The sequence below is a fragment of the Octopus sinensis genome, linkage group LG2, assembly GCF_006345805.1.
Source record: "Octopus sinensis linkage group LG2, ASM634580v1, whole genome shotgun sequence".
NCBI lineage: Eukaryota > Metazoa > Mollusca > Cephalopoda > Octopoda > Octopodidae > Octopus > Octopus sinensis.
Window position 1 is genome coordinate 126,213,818 of NC_042998.1, and position 22,335 is coordinate 126,236,152.

The 22,335-nt window shown below is 33.9% G+C and overlaps 1 protein-coding gene across 2 annotated transcripts in view; it reads left to right on the forward strand.

Annotated features, from left to right (window-relative positions):
* Positions 1-22,335, forward strand: part of LOC115222923 (eukaryotic peptide chain release factor subunit 1) — a 35,296-nt gene that overhangs the window by 1,899 nt on the left and 11,062 nt on the right. For both annotated transcript variants that reach the window (XR_004997334.1, XM_029793322.1), the window contains exons 2-7: positions 14,748-14,923; positions 16,335-16,474; positions 17,413-17,551; positions 18,732-18,922; positions 19,049-19,178; positions 21,609-21,764. Coding sequence is in view for 1 of the 2 variants with exons in the window: in XM_029793322.1 (XP_029649182.1) it covers positions 14,748-14,923; positions 16,335-16,474; positions 17,413-17,551; positions 18,732-18,922; positions 19,049-19,178; positions 21,609-21,764 (932 nt within the window). In the remaining variant the exon portion in view is untranslated. The remainder of the gene's footprint in view (positions 1-14,747; positions 14,924-16,334; positions 16,475-17,412; positions 17,552-18,731; positions 18,923-19,048; positions 19,179-21,608; positions 21,765-22,335) is intronic.

The window sequence follows — 22,335 nt, forward strand, 5'->3', positions numbered from 1 at the left end:
GTATGTATATTTATATATATATATATATATATATATATATATATATATATATATATATATATATATATATAATATAACGTTTCTGTTTCTGTTGGTACAAAAAAAAGTATGACACATGTGATAGTCAACTCGAAAACGTGACATTCTTAACCCGCAACACACTAATCACCAGCTGTTTGTCTTGACATGGTTTTTTTTTTTGTATGTGTGCGTGAACGGGGGAAGGGGGTGTTTAATGCTATTATTCAATGCATTACTGTTATCACGAGTGCTGTATGATACAGATTACCGCGAGTTTTCGGACCCGGGTTCAATTCACAATTTGAATTCATTTGTTAGAGATCTTGAAAAGTTAGTATTGCGACATGTCGTGTAGTCTCAAAGAATTCGTGACTAAGAAAGAAACCGTACTATAACCACGATTTATTTTTGAACTTTCAAATATCTTTTGTTACTTTTTTCTTTCCTTAGAAGTAAAATTCTGTTGAGTAACCGAAGGAACTGTTCAGAGTTTTACATATATAAATTGGTCAGCAAGAAGTTACATAGAATTTGTATTTCAATTTTTATCTCTTGTTCAACTTAGATGTACTATTCTTTTCAAAAGCATGTATGAGTAGTAATTATCGATGTGTAAATTTGGTGAGTTATGCCCCCCTTATTTCATTTGAGACTTTTTTTCTTTGCAAAATAATGATTCTGTTCTGCAACTCTTCTAATGGAAGCACTTGCACTCTCTTCATTTGACTTAGAGTTTTGAAGACATTGACGTTTAAGGAAGGTCCTGTATTGAATATCGATCGCGTTGCATGAAATCTACCCGTTTAATAATTATATTTGAAACGAAGTTAACAAGTGTCTGATCGCTCTCCTTCGTCGCGTTGAATACTGTAATAATGATAATAATCTAAGCAGTAAAAGTTGACTAACGATTTGGCACGGTTTTCACTTCTGACTCTACTTCTTTTAAACAAAAATCGTGTTACTATAGAAATGTTTAGTATTTAAACAGTGAATAGCTTTGATGGGTGTCAAGTTAATTTCTCTGTGGAGTAGTTGTATATTTGAAAAAAAAGCTTTGTGTCTTTAGTAAATGTTGCTTAAAGTCAATATTCTAAACTATAAACTAGTGTGATTATTTTGACTAATTCTAGCTACAGAACTTGTGAAGTTTCAATTTATAACTTCTTTAGGGTTATTTTTGTAAGGTATATAAAAAAATTTGTGATTTAATCGTTATCAAAAATAGTAATATGGGAAAGAAATGAAGTGAGGATTTTCAACTGAATGTGTGTGTAAACTTAATGTATATGGAAAACAGAGCAGAAGTGAGTTGAAGAAAAGACTGGATTTAAGAGAAATTGGATATAATGAGTGGAGACTGTTGGTACAGATGTGATGCTAAAAGAGAGTGATAGCTGGGTAAAAAAAATGCCAAGCAGTCCGTGTGGGACATTCATGCTGAAGACTGAGACATGGGATAAAGTGGTAAAAGCTGACTGCAAGAGGCTGAACCTCACAACAGAGGTAACAAAGGACCACACTAAATGGTGTGGTACAGAATACATGTGAACATGGAAAAGTGGATCTAAAATGGTTTAATATCTTCAGATTAGAATAGATTAATGAAAAATTGTCAGTTTGAATATTTTAAGTGTTTTGAAATATAATTTTGGTGTTAGAGGAAACACATGTTGCCAGAATTTGTGACAATTAAAAGTAATCTTGCAGTGTTTAATTTCCATTTCTGATTGGTTGAATTAGAATCAAGACTGCTGATGGCTTATCTTTCTACATAAAAAAGAGTCACTGTGTGAAATTTGGATAGAGTATAACAAGCTACAAAGATATATTGTATTATTTCAAAATTTCTCTGGGTAGCACATGAAGGAAAGCTATTGAAAGGTTCTCAGACTTTACATTGAAAAGCATTTAAGATAGAATTCTCTAATTTATCTTGGACAATATAAAGTTTTTTCAATGATCAAATACTCAAATTGGAATTATTTACAAACCAATCCTCAGGTATTTTATTGTTTATGAAAGAATAAAATATCAAATATTTAAAGATTAACTATTTCTAATTTGTCTACATCAACACATGAAATGGTCTTTGTTCATATTACCTATAAATATGTTGTTTCAGTTCTTTTAACATAAGCAATAGAATATGAAAGAATTATCTTAATCTAAGAAATAGTTCTTGTTCAGTTTTTTTTCTTTACTCTTTTTGTCCTTTATCCATGTTTGTCCAATGAAATGTAATTTGTAAAATAATTTTACTGCATAGTTGTTTCCAAATTTGAAAAGAGAAGCTTTTCTGCATAATCCCACCATCATTCAGCATCCACTTTTTCATGCTTGCAAGGCTTAAATAGAATTTGTTAAGGCTAATTTTCTATAGCCTGATTCCCTTACTGTTGCTAACCCTCACCTGTTTCCAAGCTAGGCAGTAGTTCCCCATAGCCTGACATTTTTCATGGAAGACTAGAAGTAAACAGCCTTGCTTTTATGTTACTCATTTACAACCATCGTGTGATGTCTTGACATTGGTATACACACACATGACAGACTTCTTTCAGTGTCCACCTTCTAAATTCATTCATAAGGCTTTGGATAGCTTGGGGATATTGTAGAATATGTTTGCCCAAGGTGCTGTGCTGTGGGACTGAATCCAGGACTACATGGTTGGAAAGCAACCATACTGTGGTATGGTCAAGAAGTTTGCTTTTCAGCCATATAGTTTTCAGTTCAGTGGCACTTAGATCAGTGGATTTGGCAAGCAGAAATACAAGCAAGCCCATTATGTAAATATGTGTGTGTTTCTTTGTCTTGACTTCATGTAATAATTGTGAGTACCAGTGTAATTTGTTTCCAGTTTTCTGTGAAAACATGTTTGGCCTGGGGAAAATGTTACCTTACTCAAAAAACAGCTGGGAGTTAGCAACAGGAAAGGCATCCACTCATAGAAAATCTGCCTTAATGAATTCACTTGTCTGGTCCATGCAAAGATGGAAAAATGGACATTAAAATGATACACACTCTCTCTCTCTCACTCACGCACACACACGTATGTCTTTATATACTCTTATCAGCAGTTTTCTTTTATGATTTTTTTCAGTTACTATTATACATTATTTTAGAAATCATTGTCATCCTCGATAATGATTATGAGTACAATTTGAGTAATTGCCTCTTGATCATATGGTTATTTAACTAGCTAACTGAAAAATACTATTTAGATTTGGTTTGTACTTTAAATGAAGTAAATGTATTAGAAATTTGGCATATTTGGATTAAGATCTCTATATATATAAATGGCAAAATATCTGCGTGTGTGTCCTTTATACAAATCCACAATTTTTCAGTGCTTTCTATGGTCATTTAAAACCGTTCAAGGGTGGTTGTGCACATTTTTACATTTCCCCAGTCACCTCGCAAAGCCATTGAAAAATCAATAGAAGTGATTTTTGGTGAATTTTCTATCCAAATCCCAATCAAAATGCCCAAAACTTAATACGCCAATTGAATGTCAGCTAGCTCTATGTGATTGGTTGGAGATTTGCACAGTACTCGCGTGTATGTGCGCACGCACGCAGCTGTATATGCATGCACTAGCACTATGACCCGACGTTGCCGGCTCATAGTGCCATTAACCCTTTTGTTACTGTATTTATTTTGAGATGCTCTATGTTTCTTTCGATTACTTTAAATATAACAAAGAATTCAGTAAAATAACTTAGTTATCATTAAGCTAGTGTTAGGAACATAAATTGTGACTAAGGTTTGGTGGAAGATTTTAATTCAAAACTTATGAAAACAAGACATTTATACTACAGGGCCAGAGCCGGTTTCATCCGGGTTGGTAACGAAAGGGTTAAAGCACTTTAATTGAATCTCAAATTTTAGCTTAACCCTTTAGCATTTAAACCAGATCCAACCTCTCACACCTATCTTACAATGATGGTCTAAAACTATATGGTCGCATAATTGAAATCTGAAGGCTACAAGATAATATAGGATGAATTCAGAACAAAGTGAATAATTGTTGCGTTTGATATAAAAATCTGAATGCTAAAGGGTTAAAATGCTCAAATATTATTAAGTATCTGTTGTTATTCAGTTTTATTGGAGTATTGATTGCATGGTGATAGGTGTGCCATTTGGTATGGTGGTGATGCAGGAACAAAGTGAATAGGCTTGCTCAAGTAAGAACTGAGTCACATTTTGGAAAATTTCAATATAAATCTGATTAGGACTAACTTCACCCAAATGATTGATAAAAGGACTTTGTCCAAGCCAGCTTAGAGACAATTTTTTTCGGGGTCTTTGTCTCTCTAAGAGAGAATGGGAACATGGTTGAACAAGACTCAGTTAAATGAGTAATGTGAATGTGTAGTGCTAGTATTATTTGTTTTAATTGAAATTAATATAGTTGTCTTTTATAGACTTTGTCATTTGCAGTGTGAATGTCCTTAGCTCTAATGACTGCAAATAATAGCTTGTAATTTTCTAGAAAGTCTATTTTAGTTTTAACTTCTGTTGGCCATTAAATACATCTAGTTTGTAGTTTTAGCCATTCACCTAGTCTGGATCTGAATAATTTTTATGAGACTGAGAATAGATGGAGCTTTTTGTTTTTGTAGCTGAAATGTCTACGAATCTAAGGCAGGAGAGGAAACCAAACAGGAAAACAAAGACTGATTAGAATGAAATTAAGCTAAATTCTAAAATGTTTTGTTTTTTTTAAACTTATACTGCTGATTTCAAGCTATACTTTCTGATATAATGGAGCAAACTAAGTAAAATCATCAAATAATTTAATGTAGCTCATTTGTTGCTAATATTGAACTCTGTTTTATATTATTAAGCAGTCACATCATTATAGACAGGATTTTTGCTTTTTCCTTCCATTTCTTTGTTGGAATATGAGGACATCATTGCAAACTAGGGGCAATATTAAATCTCGAATATTTTTAATGTCTAAGATAGTCTGAATAATATATAATGGTAGTCAGTTTTAAAGATTTTGGCACCAGCTTTGCCATTTATCTGATATTTTAAATATCAGTAAGAAACTTGAGTTTGTTATGTTTATTGTAGAGGGATTTGGGCTTTTCTAAAATAAAACTACAAAAATTATTTTACATTCTAGAATATGTAGAATACATATTTCTCTTGATTATTTGTAAGTCTTTTCACTGATCAGTTTTAAAAAGTATAAGTAGAATACAGATATGTTACTACCTGTGGCAAAATTTGATTTTCTGGTTTATAGATCAAAATGGAGACAGATCTCAAGCCATTGAGCAGCTGGTATAATACCAGTATTGCCTGTGGTTAGCTGTACCTTGACACACTTGGTTGCTTACTAATGAGCTACATAACTTTGCCCTTTCACAAACACAAATAAATGGGTGTATTTTGTTTGAGGCTCTTGCTTGTAAATGGAATCAAAGTAACCGAACAGTGCATGTTAAATCAAATGAAATCAAATGGATAGGAAGTAAAACATTTATTTCCTTTTGAACTTATTTAGATATTATTTATATTTTGATTCATTTATTTGTTTTTGTCTGCAATTATCTTCTTTCTTATACATATTCTCTATTCCCCTGACCCTTTTTCTTCAATTTTTAATGTAATAATACAAGGGCTTGGTTTTGTGGTGGGCCATTAACTGCAAAATAAATGCTATTGTAAACATGGAAAAATGTTCATTACATTGGCTTTTTTTTTATTTATCTATTTAAAAAGTCTTCATAGTTGAAAAATTTATCTTGCTGTAAATAGCTTTTAAAAAACTATTACAAATGTTTTGGGATTTGCAGAAATGATAGCTTTATTAATTTAAATGGACCCTAAACTTTGGTTTTTATAGAATGCTGGCTAGTTTCTTTACATGTACTGGTAAAAATAATTTATTCAACAACTGGTTACAATAAAAGGGGTTTAGATTTTATATATATATCATCATTTTCCATGATGGTACGGGCTGGATGGTTTGACAGGAGCTAGTAAGCCAAGGGACTGCACCAAGCTCTACTATCAGCTTTAGCATAGTTTCTATGACTAGATGTCCATCCTAATGTCAACCACTTCACTGAGTGTACTGGGTGTGTTTTACATGGCACCAGCATCGGTGAGATCACCAATTAACTTGCAAGATAGACCCTTCAACTGAGAAGGGGGATGATATTGAAGGAGGTGATTTTGTAAAATTTTCCTTTGATGATGTTAATCACAACCCAGTTTTATTTTTGAGGGGTAATTTTTTTTTACTCTTGGATTCTCTTTATACTACTAACCAATCTACTCTGATATAGGAGTAAAGTTCGATTTTTTTTCTTTTTGCTCAACCTGGCAAATTTAGGGTATGTAGTTGTCACTGCTTGTGTGCTACTCAGATGGTTTTATAACTATGTGATCAGCAGTCTTTTATGTAATGTAATTATATTTGAAGTATAGGTACATGTAAATGTTCTATTTTCCTCATCTTAGATGATCATAATCAAGGGTACTGACAGGTTTTTACTAGCTATCTCTAATATATATATACATGTGTATGTGTCTGATTCTGAGTAACAGTCAAATGAAGGTTCTGTGATCAATTCCTATCCTGACTTGAGCAGAAATATCTTTTCTTAAGACAGTTGGTGTCAAAATGAGCCAGTCATTCTCAATGTTTTTTCCATGCTGGCATGGATTGGATGGTTTGACAGGATCTGGCGAGCCACATGACTGCGTTTTGCGCCAGTGTCAGCTTTGGCATGGTTTCTGCAGCTGAATGCCCTTTACAGTATGTCCTGGGTGCTTTTTTCATGCCACTGGCACTAGTGATGTTGCTAAGTAACTTGCAAGACAAGAAAATCAGTATCAAAGATTCTAATCCTTTAGCATTTAGATTACCCTGTCAAATGTAATGCATATTTATTCAAATTGTTTTGAATTAATCATACATTATCTCATATCTTTGAGATTTCAATGATGTGATTGTATATTTTTAGAATGACATTGCAGGGTAGTTGTGTGAGGCCTGATCTGATCAATTTGAACATAAAACTGGTAGGATGTGGCTGATTTGAATGCTAAAGGGTTAAAGCATTTAACATGAGATAAATAGCCAGAAATAAAGCATTTTGTTTGGATTATTTGAAAGATTGGTAGCAATACATACTGAAATTTAAAAAATGGTGTGTGTGTATATATATATATATATATATATACCGGAGTAAACGCATAAATGTGAAACAAGGTGGAAAAAAGAGTACTCAAATACCAGTGGTAGAGTAATATGCTTTATTTAAAGCAGCAGAAAATTCAACAAAAACAGATTTTGTTGAATTTTCTGCAGCTTTAAATAAAGTATATATATATATATATAGAGGGAATATTTTAAAATGTGTGGAGTTGTAATTTTATTCACACATATTGTAGTCTGTTTGCAATAAAGGATTCGCTTTTAGAAAGGAGGGAAAATATCTGTAGCGTTCGTTCCTTTTAATATTGGTTCATTCTTATTCTACAATTTATTTGAATGAGGTAGAGTGTAATTATACTCCCTATCTATCTGAATTTATCACAGCTGAAACATTAAATCTGAGGAGAAAAGGTAAACAACTGATTATAACGTGGTTATAATTTAGTTTCATTGTTCATTGTGGTTCCATTTAGTTATGGTTAATGACAGTATAGAAAATAACTGGTTGACTGGCTGGCTTTATATTGATAGTATGATTGTAAAATAAGTTTAGTTCCTCCAGGGTTTATACTATTGTTTTAATAGTTCTGTATATGTTTGATCCAATCCCATAGTTAATCTTTTTACTAGAAACATTAAGGGTATGTTTTTGTATTTAAAATTAGGGATTAGATCATCTTTAAGTTTAATGGAACATTTCTCCTGTTTGGTGTGTCTTTTAGAACCATATTTCATTTTGAAGATCCATGTTTAGATATCTTGTATATATCTAGCCAACATAACTGTTTTGGACATAGTAACGTCCATATTTGTTCATTTTTATGTCTAGTTTTTTGTGCTAGCATGAGTTGAATATACACTTATTGAGGTATTATTTTACAATTGGATTCTCTTGTTGCTAACCCTTACCTGTTTTTCAAGTATAGGAATTTTATTGTCTTTGAAAGTACTGAGCTATAAGGTGATTTGTTTACATGGAGTATCATGTCACAGTCTTTTTCCCCTTTCAAATGATTTTATCTGATGACATGCAATGTGTACACACATACATAAAGGGCTTCTATACAATATCCATCTAATCCCACTCAAGAGCATTGACCAGTTGGAAGCTTTAGAACAAGACATCACATGTTGAGCTAGAACACAAAACTATGTCACAAAGTGAACTCTGTATCCACTTAGCTATATCTGTTCCTGCCATACATTTGCACAATTAAACTTGGAAATAATATTGATATTTAAAATTCCTAATTTGTCTAATGGGAACAGCTTGATTTCAATATATATGTGTAAATGATGTGTTAATCTTAGCTTTATTGTTTTAGAGTATTCTTAAATGTTTTTCCTGATTGGTAAGATGATTCTGATTGGCTTTTGTATACTTTTTCATTGTTTCCAGTCATTAGATTGTGGCCATGCTGGGTCTCAAATTTGAAGGGTTTAGTTGATGATGTTTGTTTAAGAATTGATTTCCTTTCCCCATGCCCAACTATCTAATACATACTCAAGTTTTAATAACCAAATGAACTGTTATTATCAAGTTTGTTTAACCATATGCATGTTATCTATTTGCTTGTATTTGTTGATTGTGAGAAATGTTAAGCATGAAACATTGCTAGATTCAGATCAACTTGTGGCTGGGTATGTAAAATATGAATGATGTTATAGTCTCATTTTATTTTTTTTTCAACTAGGAATTACTGTAAATTTCTGACTGTTTATTATGGAGTTTTGAGCTTCCATATTTTCTTTTCCGATAGGCTTGTTTCTCTGTGTCTTAGTTCTATGTTTGAAGTCATTAACCATTAACCTATGCTGAGTTGTATATTCTTCATTTAGGAAAGACTTTGCATTTACAAGCATCTGTTTATGCTGTTCTCTGGTGAGAATGTAGTCAATTTGGCTTGTGTGTCAAGTGTGACTACTGAGCACACAAACTAATGCAGTAAAATATTTTAACAATTCTACAGTGCATTATAATAAATTGTAAAGCAAAATAAATACAGAGAAAGTTTACTTTCATTATTTTAATTTAATTAAGCTTCTTTAATTGTTTTGGTACTCCTGCACCTGATATTAATTGAACTGAGTCATCATCATCATCGTTTAATGTATGCTTTCCATACTGGCATGGGTTGGACAGTTTGACAGGACTGGTGGGCCAAAGGCTGCACCAAGCTCAATCTGATCTGGCAAAGTTTCTACAGTTGGATGCCCTTCCTAACGCCAACCACTCCGAGAGTGTAGTGGGTGCTTTTACGTGACACTGACATGAGGGCCAGTCAGGTGGTTCTGCCAATGGCTATGCTCAAAAGGTGTTTTTTACGTGCTGCCTGCACAAGAGCCAGTCTGGTGGCACTGGCAATGACCACGCTTGAATGTTGTTTTTCACATACCACTGGCACATATGCCGGTAGGGTGATTCTGGCACTCAAATGGTACTTTTCACATGCCGCTAGCACAGGAGCAAATCTGTGGCCCTGGCAATGATCACACTCGGATGTGCTTTTAACGTTCCACTGGCACAGTGCCAATCAGATGGTACTGTTATCGGCCACATCAATGATTTTGATTTGTTTTCACTTGCCTCAATAGCTCTTCGCAAACAAAGTTCATTGTCCAATGAATGAGGGGTACTCATAACTGGGCCAGTTACACCCCACGTTTGGATATGCTTTTAGTGTTCCACTGGCATGAGTGCCAATCAGGCGATACTGTCACAGCCACGTCAGCGATTTTGATTTCACTCGCCTCAATAGGTCTTCACAAGCAAAGTTTATTGTCCAATGGTTACACCCATTGGCATAGGTCAGGGTCTCACTTGTCATGTTGGGTCTTCTCAAGCACAGCATATCTCCAAAGGTCTCGGTCACTTGCCTTGCCTCAGTGAGGCCCAATGTTTTATGGTCATGCTTCACCACCTCGTCCCAGGTTTTCCTGGGTCTGCCTCATCCATAGGTTCCCTCAACTACTAGGGTGTGACACTTTTTCACACAACTGTCCTCATTCATTCTCAACACATGACCATACCAGCGCAGTCATCTCTCCTGCACACCACATCTAATGCTTCTTAAATCCAACTTTTCTCTCAGGGCGCTTACACTCTGTTGTGTATGCACACTGACATTACACATCAGCGGTGCATAGTGGCTTCATTCCTTTCAAGCTTACGCATGTCATCAGCAGTCACGGCCCATGTTTCACTGCCATGTAGCATGGCTGTTCGTACACATGCATCATACAGTCTACCTTTTACTCTGAGCGAGAGACCCTTTGTCACCAGCCAAAGTAGGAGCTCTCTGAACTTTGCCTAGGCTATTCTTATTCTAGCAGCTACACTTTAAGAGCATCCACCCCCGCTACTGACTTGGTCCCCTGGGTAACGGAAGCTATCAACTACTTGTAGTTTTTCTCATAACCACCCACATCTACCTCAGAAATATCCCACAAATCAACATTTTTGATTTGTACCTAACTCTGAAACAGAAATATGTCTGTGACATTCCTGCTTTCCCAAGATAAATTCCAAATGTGACTTGAAGACAAATTTGTAGAATTAATTTGTTACTTTAGTACTCATGTATTGCTTTACCAAAATATTTTCTCAACTTTTATTGAAATATATTGTAGTTATATATTTTTATTCAATCGGTATATTCATGGAGAAGGCCGATAGCATTTAGTTGATGGAGATGGATAGTGGAACTCAAAGCTCTTGTTATTAGACCATAAAACATTAAATCACAGTTTGGTAGTCCCAAGCAGAGTTCAACTCCATTATACTGTGTTGTATTCATTGTGCTGTTGAACTTATTTTTGTTTTATTTTGCCAGTGGGAATAGATGAATTGCTCACAATCTTAAGGTGCTCTCTCTTTCTCCCCCTGGCTCTCATCTTTTTTATGTCCTTTACTTTCCTAGTCTTTCCTCTAGTATCTGACAAAATCTTATAACTTTTTCTCCTTAATATTAACTGTGAACATCCTCTGTACTTTTGTCTTATTTGTATTTACTTTGCTTTATGTGTATGTACATATCATTATGTCCACTTTTCTGTTTTCATGGGTCATATGGAATTTTTTGAGGCAGTATTCTGTATGGTCAGATGCCCTTCTTGTCACTAACCCTCATCTGTTTCCAAGCAAGATATTTCCCTCATGTCCAGATATGTTTTCCACTGAAAAATGGAAATGAACAACATTGCATGTATGTTGGTAATAATAATGATTGTGCATGTGGGTGAGATCTAGGTTTGAAGTTATGTACAAGCTACATCCATGTCATTAAGCCTCCCATATAAAGAACTTAAGTAACTTGAGCTGGAGTGACTTTAATATTTACACAATTTAGTTAATGTCTATAACAGGCACATTGAAGGAGGCCAGCTGTAAATTATGTGTAGTCAACTTGAATAAATGCTTCTGTCACTAATCTGCATTGAAACCTAATTAAAAATTTTAATCTGCATTCCTCATTGTTAAGTAGTGAATGGAAGAGCTTTGGATATCTTAGACTATAGATTGTCTCTTGTGGGTATCATCACATTGAGTTCTTTGAATTGTTATTCACAGGTTTGTCTATTTTAGTTAATTTAATTATATAGATAGACATTAAACTTTATTATTCTTGTGGAATTCAGATTCTTTTAAAATTAAGAACTTTTAACATTTTGAACTGTTTAATTTTTTTAATATCTAAATTGTTTTTTGAATAAAGATAATCTTTTTTGGATGCTCTTTCTTTTTCTCTTGCTCTCTCTCTCTGTCTGTATGTATGTATGTGTGTGTGTGTGTGTGTGTGTATATATATATATATCAAGAACAGGAAAGGAGTAAACCTGTGGGCACTTTATATGACAAGGGAAACATCTGGCAGTATAGGAAAATGGCTGTAGTTTGAATTTGTTGCAGTAGTACCACAGTAGCATTTATTTAGCTCACCCACATAGAAATCTAGGTACAAGACAGCTCTGATGAGTGCACTTGTCAAAAAAAAGATACCATTGAAGGACAGTATTGCTTTGGGGCTGATGCCACTGTTTGGTTATAAGGTAGCTCAAGAGTGGGCAAGAGATGACTGGATTCTTGTGCTGTTGGAACCACATTTGATATTTCCCAGTTGTGCTCATTATTTGTTCATGTAGAAAATTAGGGAGCATAAAAATAGCATGCCATATATCTCTAAATATTTTCATTTGAAAAGAATTTGACAAGAAAAATACACAAAAGCATTTCTTAATTTTCAAGATATAATTTTTGTTTTTATATTAAAATTACAGTAACCAATGTTACCTAGGTGAAGAACTACTGTTACACATTTATGTAACAGAAGCTATCAAACTCCTAGCATACTTTCTGGCAGTCAAAAGAATCCATTTCTTGAGTGCTCTTATTGCTTAGTTCTGTGCATCTATTACATGTGAAATTCTTTTCTGTCAGCTTGCAAAATATCTCAATGCATCTTTTGGTATACAGTCTTGACTTGCTATCTGGTAATTTCCTGTATGTCAAGCTTCACTACCTCTCTGTTGTACTGTTTTATTTTCTATTTTTACTAAGACTTTGTCTTCTAGAATTGACCATTAAGGCCTTATCATTCTAACCCTTCCATATTGGGAAGTTTTTGTTAACACTGACTGATTCAGTATACTGAAGTTCACACAAACAGCCAGTTTTGATCTCTCTTATGACCAAGAGAAGGTTAATAAACAAGAGTGGGCTGGGAATCAAGCCTTGATGTCCACTTCTGTGGACACTGAATTCTTTACACACCGCTAGCACAGCCCTTATAGCTATACCACTGCACATTTTGTTTTAGTAACCACCAAACTACAAACCTAGTAGAGCTCCTGTCAAAGTCTATTCCAGGTTAGTGAAAGATAGGTATAACTGTTTCTTCTTGCTTAAAATCTTCTAGTTTCCTAATGAGGGCATTAGTAGTTCCATGTTCTATCACTGATCCAAACTGCAACTCATAGTTTCTCTACTGATTAATTTTGCTGACTAGATCTATGAGTTTAATCTCTCTAAAGCATCTCTTTTGTTGTAGCATTTCACAATGCTGCTGCTATGTCAGTTATTGGAAATAACACTGCATGTCCAACTTCATTGGATACTTCCAAGCTCTTAGTAACCGTTCCTTCCTGATAGGTTTGCTGTTTTCCCTGCCTTCATCTTTTAATGGTCCTTTCTACCATATAGAGCAGTCAAACTCTGGTTGGTCTCCCTTTGTTGAGTCCATATAAGGTGATACCTCTTTTCCTCTTCAACAACCACTTGTAATACTAATGTCCCTTTCTTTTTATGTTGATGAGGGCAAATGCTCTACTATAATTTCATGTACTCTTTTCATCAACAAGATCTTGACTTGTGTTGACACATTACTTGATAATCCAAAACTTTTCATGCTTTGTGATTAAGAGTATCAGTAGACTTCTTACTTTTGCTCCCCTCTTTTAAATATACTTGACATCTAATTTTCTGTTCTAGTTACCTAGTAATGTTCCTTGACTAATACTCCTCTGCTTTTTATGTTCCTTTTTATAACTCTTTCTGCTGTACTATACTGCCACCCTATTGCTCTCTCATTTTTCTAGAATCAAGTCTTTGTTCCTTTCAAAAATCTGGTCTTTGGTTCACAGTAGTTTGTGTTACAAGGAACATTCAATTGACTTCTATCTCCCTTTAATCATAAGTATCACATAGTCCTTCATACAAGCTACATACAGTTATGTAAGATCTTTTAGATTCCATATTTTTCTTTAATTTGTCTTTTGTTTCTGAGTCCATCTAATTATCCTGAGGTCACTAATTACTAGTCTATGCTGAGGGGTGAAGAAGGTCTTTGCATTCATAAGCAACTGTTTGTCCTGCTTTATGGTAAGGCTAAAGTATCTAGCTAGCATATTCACCTAAGTGATAGATGATCAGGTGATTAGATTATTTTCTGAAGATTTTGTTACAAATTTTTTTGTTTGTGTGTGTATATCTTAGAGAACTCCAGTATCCTTAATAGCTCTTTAGTTCTTGTACCATAGCTATATGTTCATCAGAAGTAGTTATCCTGATATGGTCTACTATAGTTATTAACAATACCAACCATGATAATGAAGTCCTTGTTGCCTGTTTTAGATGTCATCTGCAAGTAGGACTTGCAAGAACGATCCTTTTGCACACTTGTAAATTCTGAAAGCTTGTTTATTCGTTTCATATTCTGACTACTTGATTACTGTATGTTCTTTGCCTGTATGTGAAGTTTGGTCTAGGACCCTCTGCATGTCACCTCATGTACACTGCACACGTTTTTAATATCTTTACTCTAATGTCCCTACAATCCCTCCAGATTTACTTTTTCATTATGCCGACAGTAATGGTAGCAGACCTAAAATTCTGAATGGAAGAGAGTTTCTTGTGGTGATGAGTGAGATGGGTTTGTCTGTACTTGTCAGGAAGAGAGTTGCTGTGATTGTCAAGCCATCCCCACTACAATGCAAAGTACTGATGGTGTTTTTTTGTTTATTTATTGCATTTGATATATTTATTCCACAGAAATGGCACAAGCATGATTTCCCTGATTATTCCTCCCAAGGATCAAATTTCTCGAGTTGCTAAGATGTTAGCCGATGAGTTTGGCACAGCTTCTAACATAAAGAGTCGAGTAAACCGGCTATCTGTGCTGGGTGCCATTACATCAGTACAACAGAGACTAAAGTTATATAACAAAGGTAACTCAAACAGAAACGTTTCTGTGTTTTTTTTTTTGGTTTTGTTTTTATGTGTGGGTTGGAGTGCTGCTTTACTTTTACTCTCTTGCATCAGATGTGCTTTCAATCAAACTGTTGTTGACTATATCAAACTTCCACATCATACTCACTTAGAACATAAAGATAAAATTAAACCTGTCAAGCCAAATGAGATTGTAGTCATGGCTGATGTTGGTGATTTGTAACTGGTACGTAAAAAGCACCAACTACACTCTTGGAAGGGCATTCAGCTGTAGAAACCATGCCAAATCAGATTGGAACCTGGTGCAGCTCCCTGGCTTACCAGTTTTCAGTCAGACTGTCCAACCCATGCCAGCATGGAAAGTGGACGTTAATGATGATGATGGTTTTTTTCAGTTTTTGAGAATATATTGATGTATGTCACACATCATAAATCACCATCTTGGTGCATGTGTGTATATACGGCAGTAATAGGATAAGGAATGATAGTTCATTGATGGAAGTATTTTGGCTGAAAGAGATCTCACTTTTCTTGCTAAAAGACAGTTGTAATTCTTTGGGAACATGTCTAATATGCAAGGCAACTGATAGGGTATAACTCACTGAAAGGCACTAGTTCCATGGCTGGAGCAGGAACATAACCAGACAATGAGCAATGTGGATATGGTATAGGTTTATATAAGACAAATATGTAATTTGTTGTGGGGAAATTATATTTGGAAGCTAGATGTTGGATATAACTAACTAGGAGATATGGGGTACAAGATAGCTTTGCCATATCTCTATATACTGAGATATCAAGACTACTTTGAATTACAATGTGCATATCAGGATTGTGCAAGAAGGTTGATAAAATCACACTATAAAAAAAGATTGAGTAAGATAAGGCATTCTGCTCCTAAAGGAGAAATCAGGTGAGCCAACAGAAGGCTAGATTAGTGTTTCTCACTTTTGTCTTTTGCTTGCTTCAGTCATTTGATTGTGGCCATACTGGGGCACTGCCTTAAAGGGTTCTTAGTCAAACAGACTGACTCCAGGAATGTTTTTTTTTTTTTAAAGCCTAGTACTTATTCTATTGATATCTTTTGCCAAACTGCTAAGTTACAGTGATGTAAACACACCATCACCAGTTGTTTTGTTGAGTGGTGACAGGGCTTCTTTCAATTTCTGTCTATCAAATCTGCTCACAAGGCTATAGTAGGAAGCAAGCTTCTTACCACACAGCTATGCCTGTGCATATATATGTATTATCAAATCAAGGTATGCAGCTATATTAGTCATTTTAATATATTACAAGTTTTTATATTGAAAGATATTAAATGTAAAAATCTCTTTGGAATGGATTTTACTAGTCTGGTTTTATTCTTGCTTAGTCAAATAATAACAGAATTTTTTCTTTTTTAACTTTTAGTGCCTCCTAATGGTTTAGTCATCTATTGTGGAACCATTGTTACAGACGAAGGAAAAGAGAAAAAAGTTAATATTGATTTTGAACCGTTCCGACCTATAAATACTTCGCTCTACCTCTGTGACAACAAATTTCACACGGAAGTAAGTGTTCCTCAGTTTATATTCAACTATTATTGGTAATAACTGGTTATTACACAGTGGAGATGACTTAGTACTTTCATGGCAATATTTCTAAAATAATTTACTACCTATGTGTTTTAATTTTGTATATAAAGATCTTGAAAAGATTGAGCAAAATAACTAACCTTTGCATAATAAGTTGGTGTTTTAGAACATAATTAAGACAGAGGGTTTTCCAAATAAAATTGGAAGAATGAATTTACATATGAGCTCTTAAAGTATTTTTTTTAATCAGCACTAAAGTTGGTCTTGTGTAATGGTTATCAAAATGGTTAAGGATGTTTTAACAACTTTTGTTGGTTTCTGAACTTGCAGGATAATCTTGTTACAGTGTTTAAATTTATGTAAATGTAGCAGTGAAAATCTTTACTGGCATTGCTTTAATACATCAAAATTTGTCTGTGATATATATAACTGATAAACTATCTCATGAATAGCATAACACTCTTGCAGTTGTTTTGAAGCATTAAAGTAGACTCTCAGGATCTACTGTCTGTGCAGTCAGTGAGCGTATAACCTTTTGTAAAACATATGGCTATCCTTTTTGCGGATTCATCTAATTCCTTTATGCACATTTTATAACTACAAAAAAGATTCAATACTTTAAACATAAAATACCGAACTGAATACTGTAAAATAACTTATAAAGCTTTTTCATTTTACCATTATCAGTTCTTTTAAAATAGCACCCTTATGTTTTAATGAAAAATTTATGCTCAAAATTGTGATGTTATATCATTATGAACCATGATTCCTCTGTACACTAGTTGTAACTGATCCATATATTATGATCTTTTTGGGATTCTTGATTTATGTACGATATATACTGGATGAATTGTGCCAGTTTTCAAGTATTACACACTGTGTAGCACCTTATTGGAAGTTTTCTTTAATTACAGGCTTTAACAGCACTTTTGGCAGATGATAATAAGTTTGGTTTTATTGTGATGGATGGTAACGGAGCCTTATTTGGAACCTTATCTGGAAATACACGAGAAGTACTTCATAAATTTACAGTTGATTTACCAAAGAAACACGGTAAATTTTTACAAGCATTTCAGCTTTTCATCAAATTGTCTTTTTGCAGCATGCATCAATATTCAGCTTCGTATATTATAACTTTGAAACAAATATACTATTTTTTTTTTCTTCATATATAACTTTTACCAATATTTACAGGCAATAGTTACTATCCCAAATATTTGTTTTGTAATGTAATCACAGATTATTTTTAGTCCTTTAGCATTCAGATTACTCAGTCAAATGTAATGCTTATTTATTCTCATTGCTTTGAGTTAATCATGCATCATCTCAATAGCTTTTAGATTTTGATGATGTAATTGTATTTTTTTAGAATGACATCATAAGGGTATGTGCGAAAGACTAGATTTGGCCAGTCTTAACATAAAAGCAAGTAGAATATTTAAGCCAGATCTAGCTGGTTTAATTGCTAAACGGTTAAAGCAGTGACTTGATTGGTTTTGCTGAGGACACCACCACAGTTGCTATAGAGCTTGTTGGATGTATTGTCTCTAGTTACTCTATTTCTAAAATTGCTTTTATATATATATATAAAAGCAGTTTTATATATATATGGGATGAGGTGGTCAAGCATGACCTTCATACATTGGGCCTCACAGAGGCTATGATGAAAGACTGGAGATAAGGTGTGACTTTGAAGACCTGACAAATGAAGTGAGTTCATGTTTCGCAGGACGGCCTGCTGTGCTAACCTTGTATCATAGAGTGATCCGCTGTTCTTGAGGAGACCTATTGAGTCAAGTATGTCAACACCAACATCCAAATAAAAATCAAATGGAAATTGTAGTTAAAATTGCCCGTGCCGGTGGCACGTAAAAAGCACCAACCGATTGTGGCCATTTGCCAGCCTCCTCTGGTCCCTGTGCTTGTGGCATGTAAAAAGCACCCACTACACTCACGGAGTGGTTGCATTAGGATGGGCATCCAGCTGTAGAAACACTACCAGATCAGACTGGAGCCTGGTGCAACCTCCTGTCTTCCCAGACCCTGGTCGAACTGTCCAACCCATGCCAGCATGGAAAACACGTTAAACAATGATGATGTAATGCTATTCTAATTATTAATGTGGAATGTGACAAGAAGACAATAACTAATCATTTCATGTTTCAAGATTTGTTTCTTCCTTCTTCAAGTAACAATTTTTATTATAACAAATATATTTTTGGTGTTTCTACAGGTCGTGGTGGACAATCAGCATTGCGGTTCGCTCGATTACGAATGGAGAAACGTCACAACTATGTACGAAAAGTTGCTGAGGTGGCAGTTCAGTTATTCATTACCAATGACAAGCCCAATATTTCAGGACTTGTGTTGGCTGGTTCTGCAGATTTTAAAACGGAACTTAGTCAATCAGATATGTTTGATCCAGTGAGTATCTTGCTTTGTACTTCATCTTGTATTTTAGGTTTGTAGTACTTGGTATTTTAGTCTTGCACATTTAAAGAATTTTGAGGCTATAGTGCAACTGAATGCTGTTTTGTTTTTCTATTTCAGAGATTACAAGGCAAAATTATCAAGATAGTTGATGTTTCCTATGGAGGAGAGAATGGTTTTAATCAAGCAATTGAACTAGCATCAGATGCTTTAGCGAATGTTAAATTTATTCAAGAAAAGAAATTGATAGGTATTTAAAAAAGTTTTTTAAAATTTTATTTTAACGAAACTATTACTTGGAGCCTGATGCAGCTCTCCAGCTTGCCAGCTCTGGTCAAACCGTTCAGCCCATGCCAGCATGGACAATGGACATTAAATGATGATGATATGGCTGTGGTGTTTCCTACATACTATAGTGTACTAAAGAATAAACCTTTGAAATTGAATAGCCGGACAGTCATTAGTGAGTGTCTTTATACAATCTCAGTGTAATTAGTAATAGGAATCAGCTGGACCAATTTCAAACTTCATTAGCAACTGGCACTTTTCTCAAACTATCCACTATGTATGTGTGCATGCAACTGCTATTATTAAGGGTTTTATTAAATTGAACTCACAATTTGCAGAATTGCATTCTTGACAGCTGGTTTGGTTAATGAATTAATAACGTCTTATCAGTGTTCATTTTTGATGCTGTACTGTTCTACAGAATAAACTTATCAATGTTTGTGTATCCAATTCAATACACAGTGGTTATATATGCAGTTCACTGGATGGTTAGAGCTGATCTCTTTTTCTGCCCATGGTAAAATTGTATAAAATTAACTGTATTTAATTTCAGTTTAGATATGCCGTGCTTTTTTGAAATTTATGAATTTATTCTGTGGCTTCAAAAACAAATATGTTAGTAATTTATAAATGTACATGGGCAGTGTAGATAGTAGAGACAGTAGTGTTGTTTGCTCTGTGGTCAGCTTTTTATTTTTGGTGGGGTCAAATATGAATATTATGGTCAATACCTATTAGTCTTAGTGCTTGGTATTAAAAGCTGTTGTCGCCACAGATATGATTCATACCAATGGGAATTATCTTAAAAAGGCTTTGCACTGTCAAGTTTAAAAACCTCTCTGATAAAATAACACTGATATTTAATTTTCATTATTGCATTCCGGAATTTGATTAAAAATGTTTGGTTGATGATAAAAATCCTTAATATTTGCAAGGTGTAACCACTGGTTTATAATACCCAAAGTTTGGTGACTGCTGATGTCGATTAAGCTTTACCAGTAGGGTTGGTATAAGTATTAGCATAATACTCCATCTCCATTCAGTTGGTTCCTTTTGTTACAAAAATAGATATAAAGAAATCAATTTTTTTGTTTAATTGGGTTTTTAAAAATCCATTTTTTGTAGGGAAGGGAAATTGAAATTATTTCACCAAATGTCCTTTCTCCATCTTGGACCAAAAAAATAACATTTATTCTAGTTTGAATTCAACTTCTGGTAGAATACCTGGTGCTTTTCTGTCAAGCTTGTTATTGCAGTTATTCTATTTTGTAGTTGGTTTTACAAAATTTATATTTAAAATACTAGAGTGAAATATTTTGTTCTCAAAAGCTGGTGTGTTAGTTATATTTTTATTACTTTATGATAAAATGTAACTGGATCAATGAATTCTTGGTGGTTCTGATCACTGAGATTTTTCGGAATAGCTACACAGGAGTAGTTTCACACATAGTTCACTCCAGGCCCATGGCTGATATTCAGTGTTCTTACTGCTAACAACAGTGAGCTGTATCAACCAACTTATACTATTTAAGTATATATACTAAGTTCTTTTCCATGAACACAATACAGTCTAGGTAACAGGTTATCAACTATTGACTCTGCCAGTAGGGTTGATATAAATACTAGCATAATACTCAGTCTCTATTCAGTAAGTTCCTTTTGTTACAAAATATACTTGGTTCCCTTTGTCAGCCAATTAAAGTTACCTAAAGAAACTATTTGTTTTTGAGTTGGGACTAGTCAGATGTCATGTCTTGGATTCACTTTCAGTAAATTAGCAATGTTTGAATACTATTGTGTAGTTTTAAAGCATTTAGTAATATTTCTCCTGGTGTCAAAAAGACAAAAATAAAAGATTATACACATGCACACACATATTATTCATGGCCTCATCTTTAGAGATGGAAAAATGTGATATTTGCACCTCTACACTGCAGTTTTGTCTCTGATTATCAATATGTCAGAAGTCTTGTAGTAATTAGTGTTAACAGCTTTTGTTTAGGTAGAAAATTTCCTATTTCAAATCCATTATGTACCCATCCAGAAATAAAGTATATCTTGATGAACAAACTGATTGTAATTAGTTACAGAAAAATTGGGTTTTTAGAGGTGAGCTCAGAAAACTTTTGTTAATTCTTTGATATCAACTGCTTGAGACTAGCCCTGATTTTATAGCATAAAACTTTCTGCTTTAAAGTGATAAACTAAACCTTCTATCAAGATTTATTGTCAGTTTATGTTCCAGATATCAGCTCAATAATGCTAGTTATTTTAAATTCTTCATTAACAAAAGGATTAATTCTATTAAAATAAATGGCAATTGGAAATTAAAGTTGTAATAATTTAGTTTTTTTTTTGTTAAGTTAATTTTAATAAAATTTACTTTTTACAGGCAGGTATTTTGATGAGATATCTCAGGATACAGGCAAATATTGTTTTGGTGTTGATGACACCTTAAAAGCTTTAGAAATGGGTGCTGTTGACATTCTGATCGTCTGGGAAAATCTTGATATTACAAGATATATCTTGAAGAACCATTCCACAGATGGTGAGTAAATTAATTTCTTGTTTCATATAACATTGGTTGAGGAAAAAATGCCACTGCCCTTTATTTCAAACGAAACAAGGGTCAGTGGCATTTGTCAATTCATTTTGTCCAGTAGTATTTTATTAGTATCTTAAGGAAGAATGTGAATATTACAACATTTGATCTTCCTAAAAGTCTGTCTTTGATTGTAAGAATGAATGCACCTTTTAAATGTTTTTTTTTAATTAAGGTTTCTATTTCAAATTACTCCTATGTTATGTTTCATAAAAGGGCTTGTGATAAAATTTTGTTGAATGATAAAGTAGTTAACTATTTGATAATGTTAGGAGTAATTCATTGAATATACTTTCTATTCTAATTTGGGAGTGGACCAACAAAAATAGCTGCCTTGCCCAGGAAGTACAACAGAACACTTTGTAAGATTTGAGCTTATGATTGGAGTTAGTTCTTCAGTTGCTTAGTCTTACAGCCATAACACACAATCCACCTGTCCACTGATGTGTGTGTGTGCTATACCAGCCAGAAACCATAATTTGGATTGAAATATGGTTAATTCCCCTATATATATTAT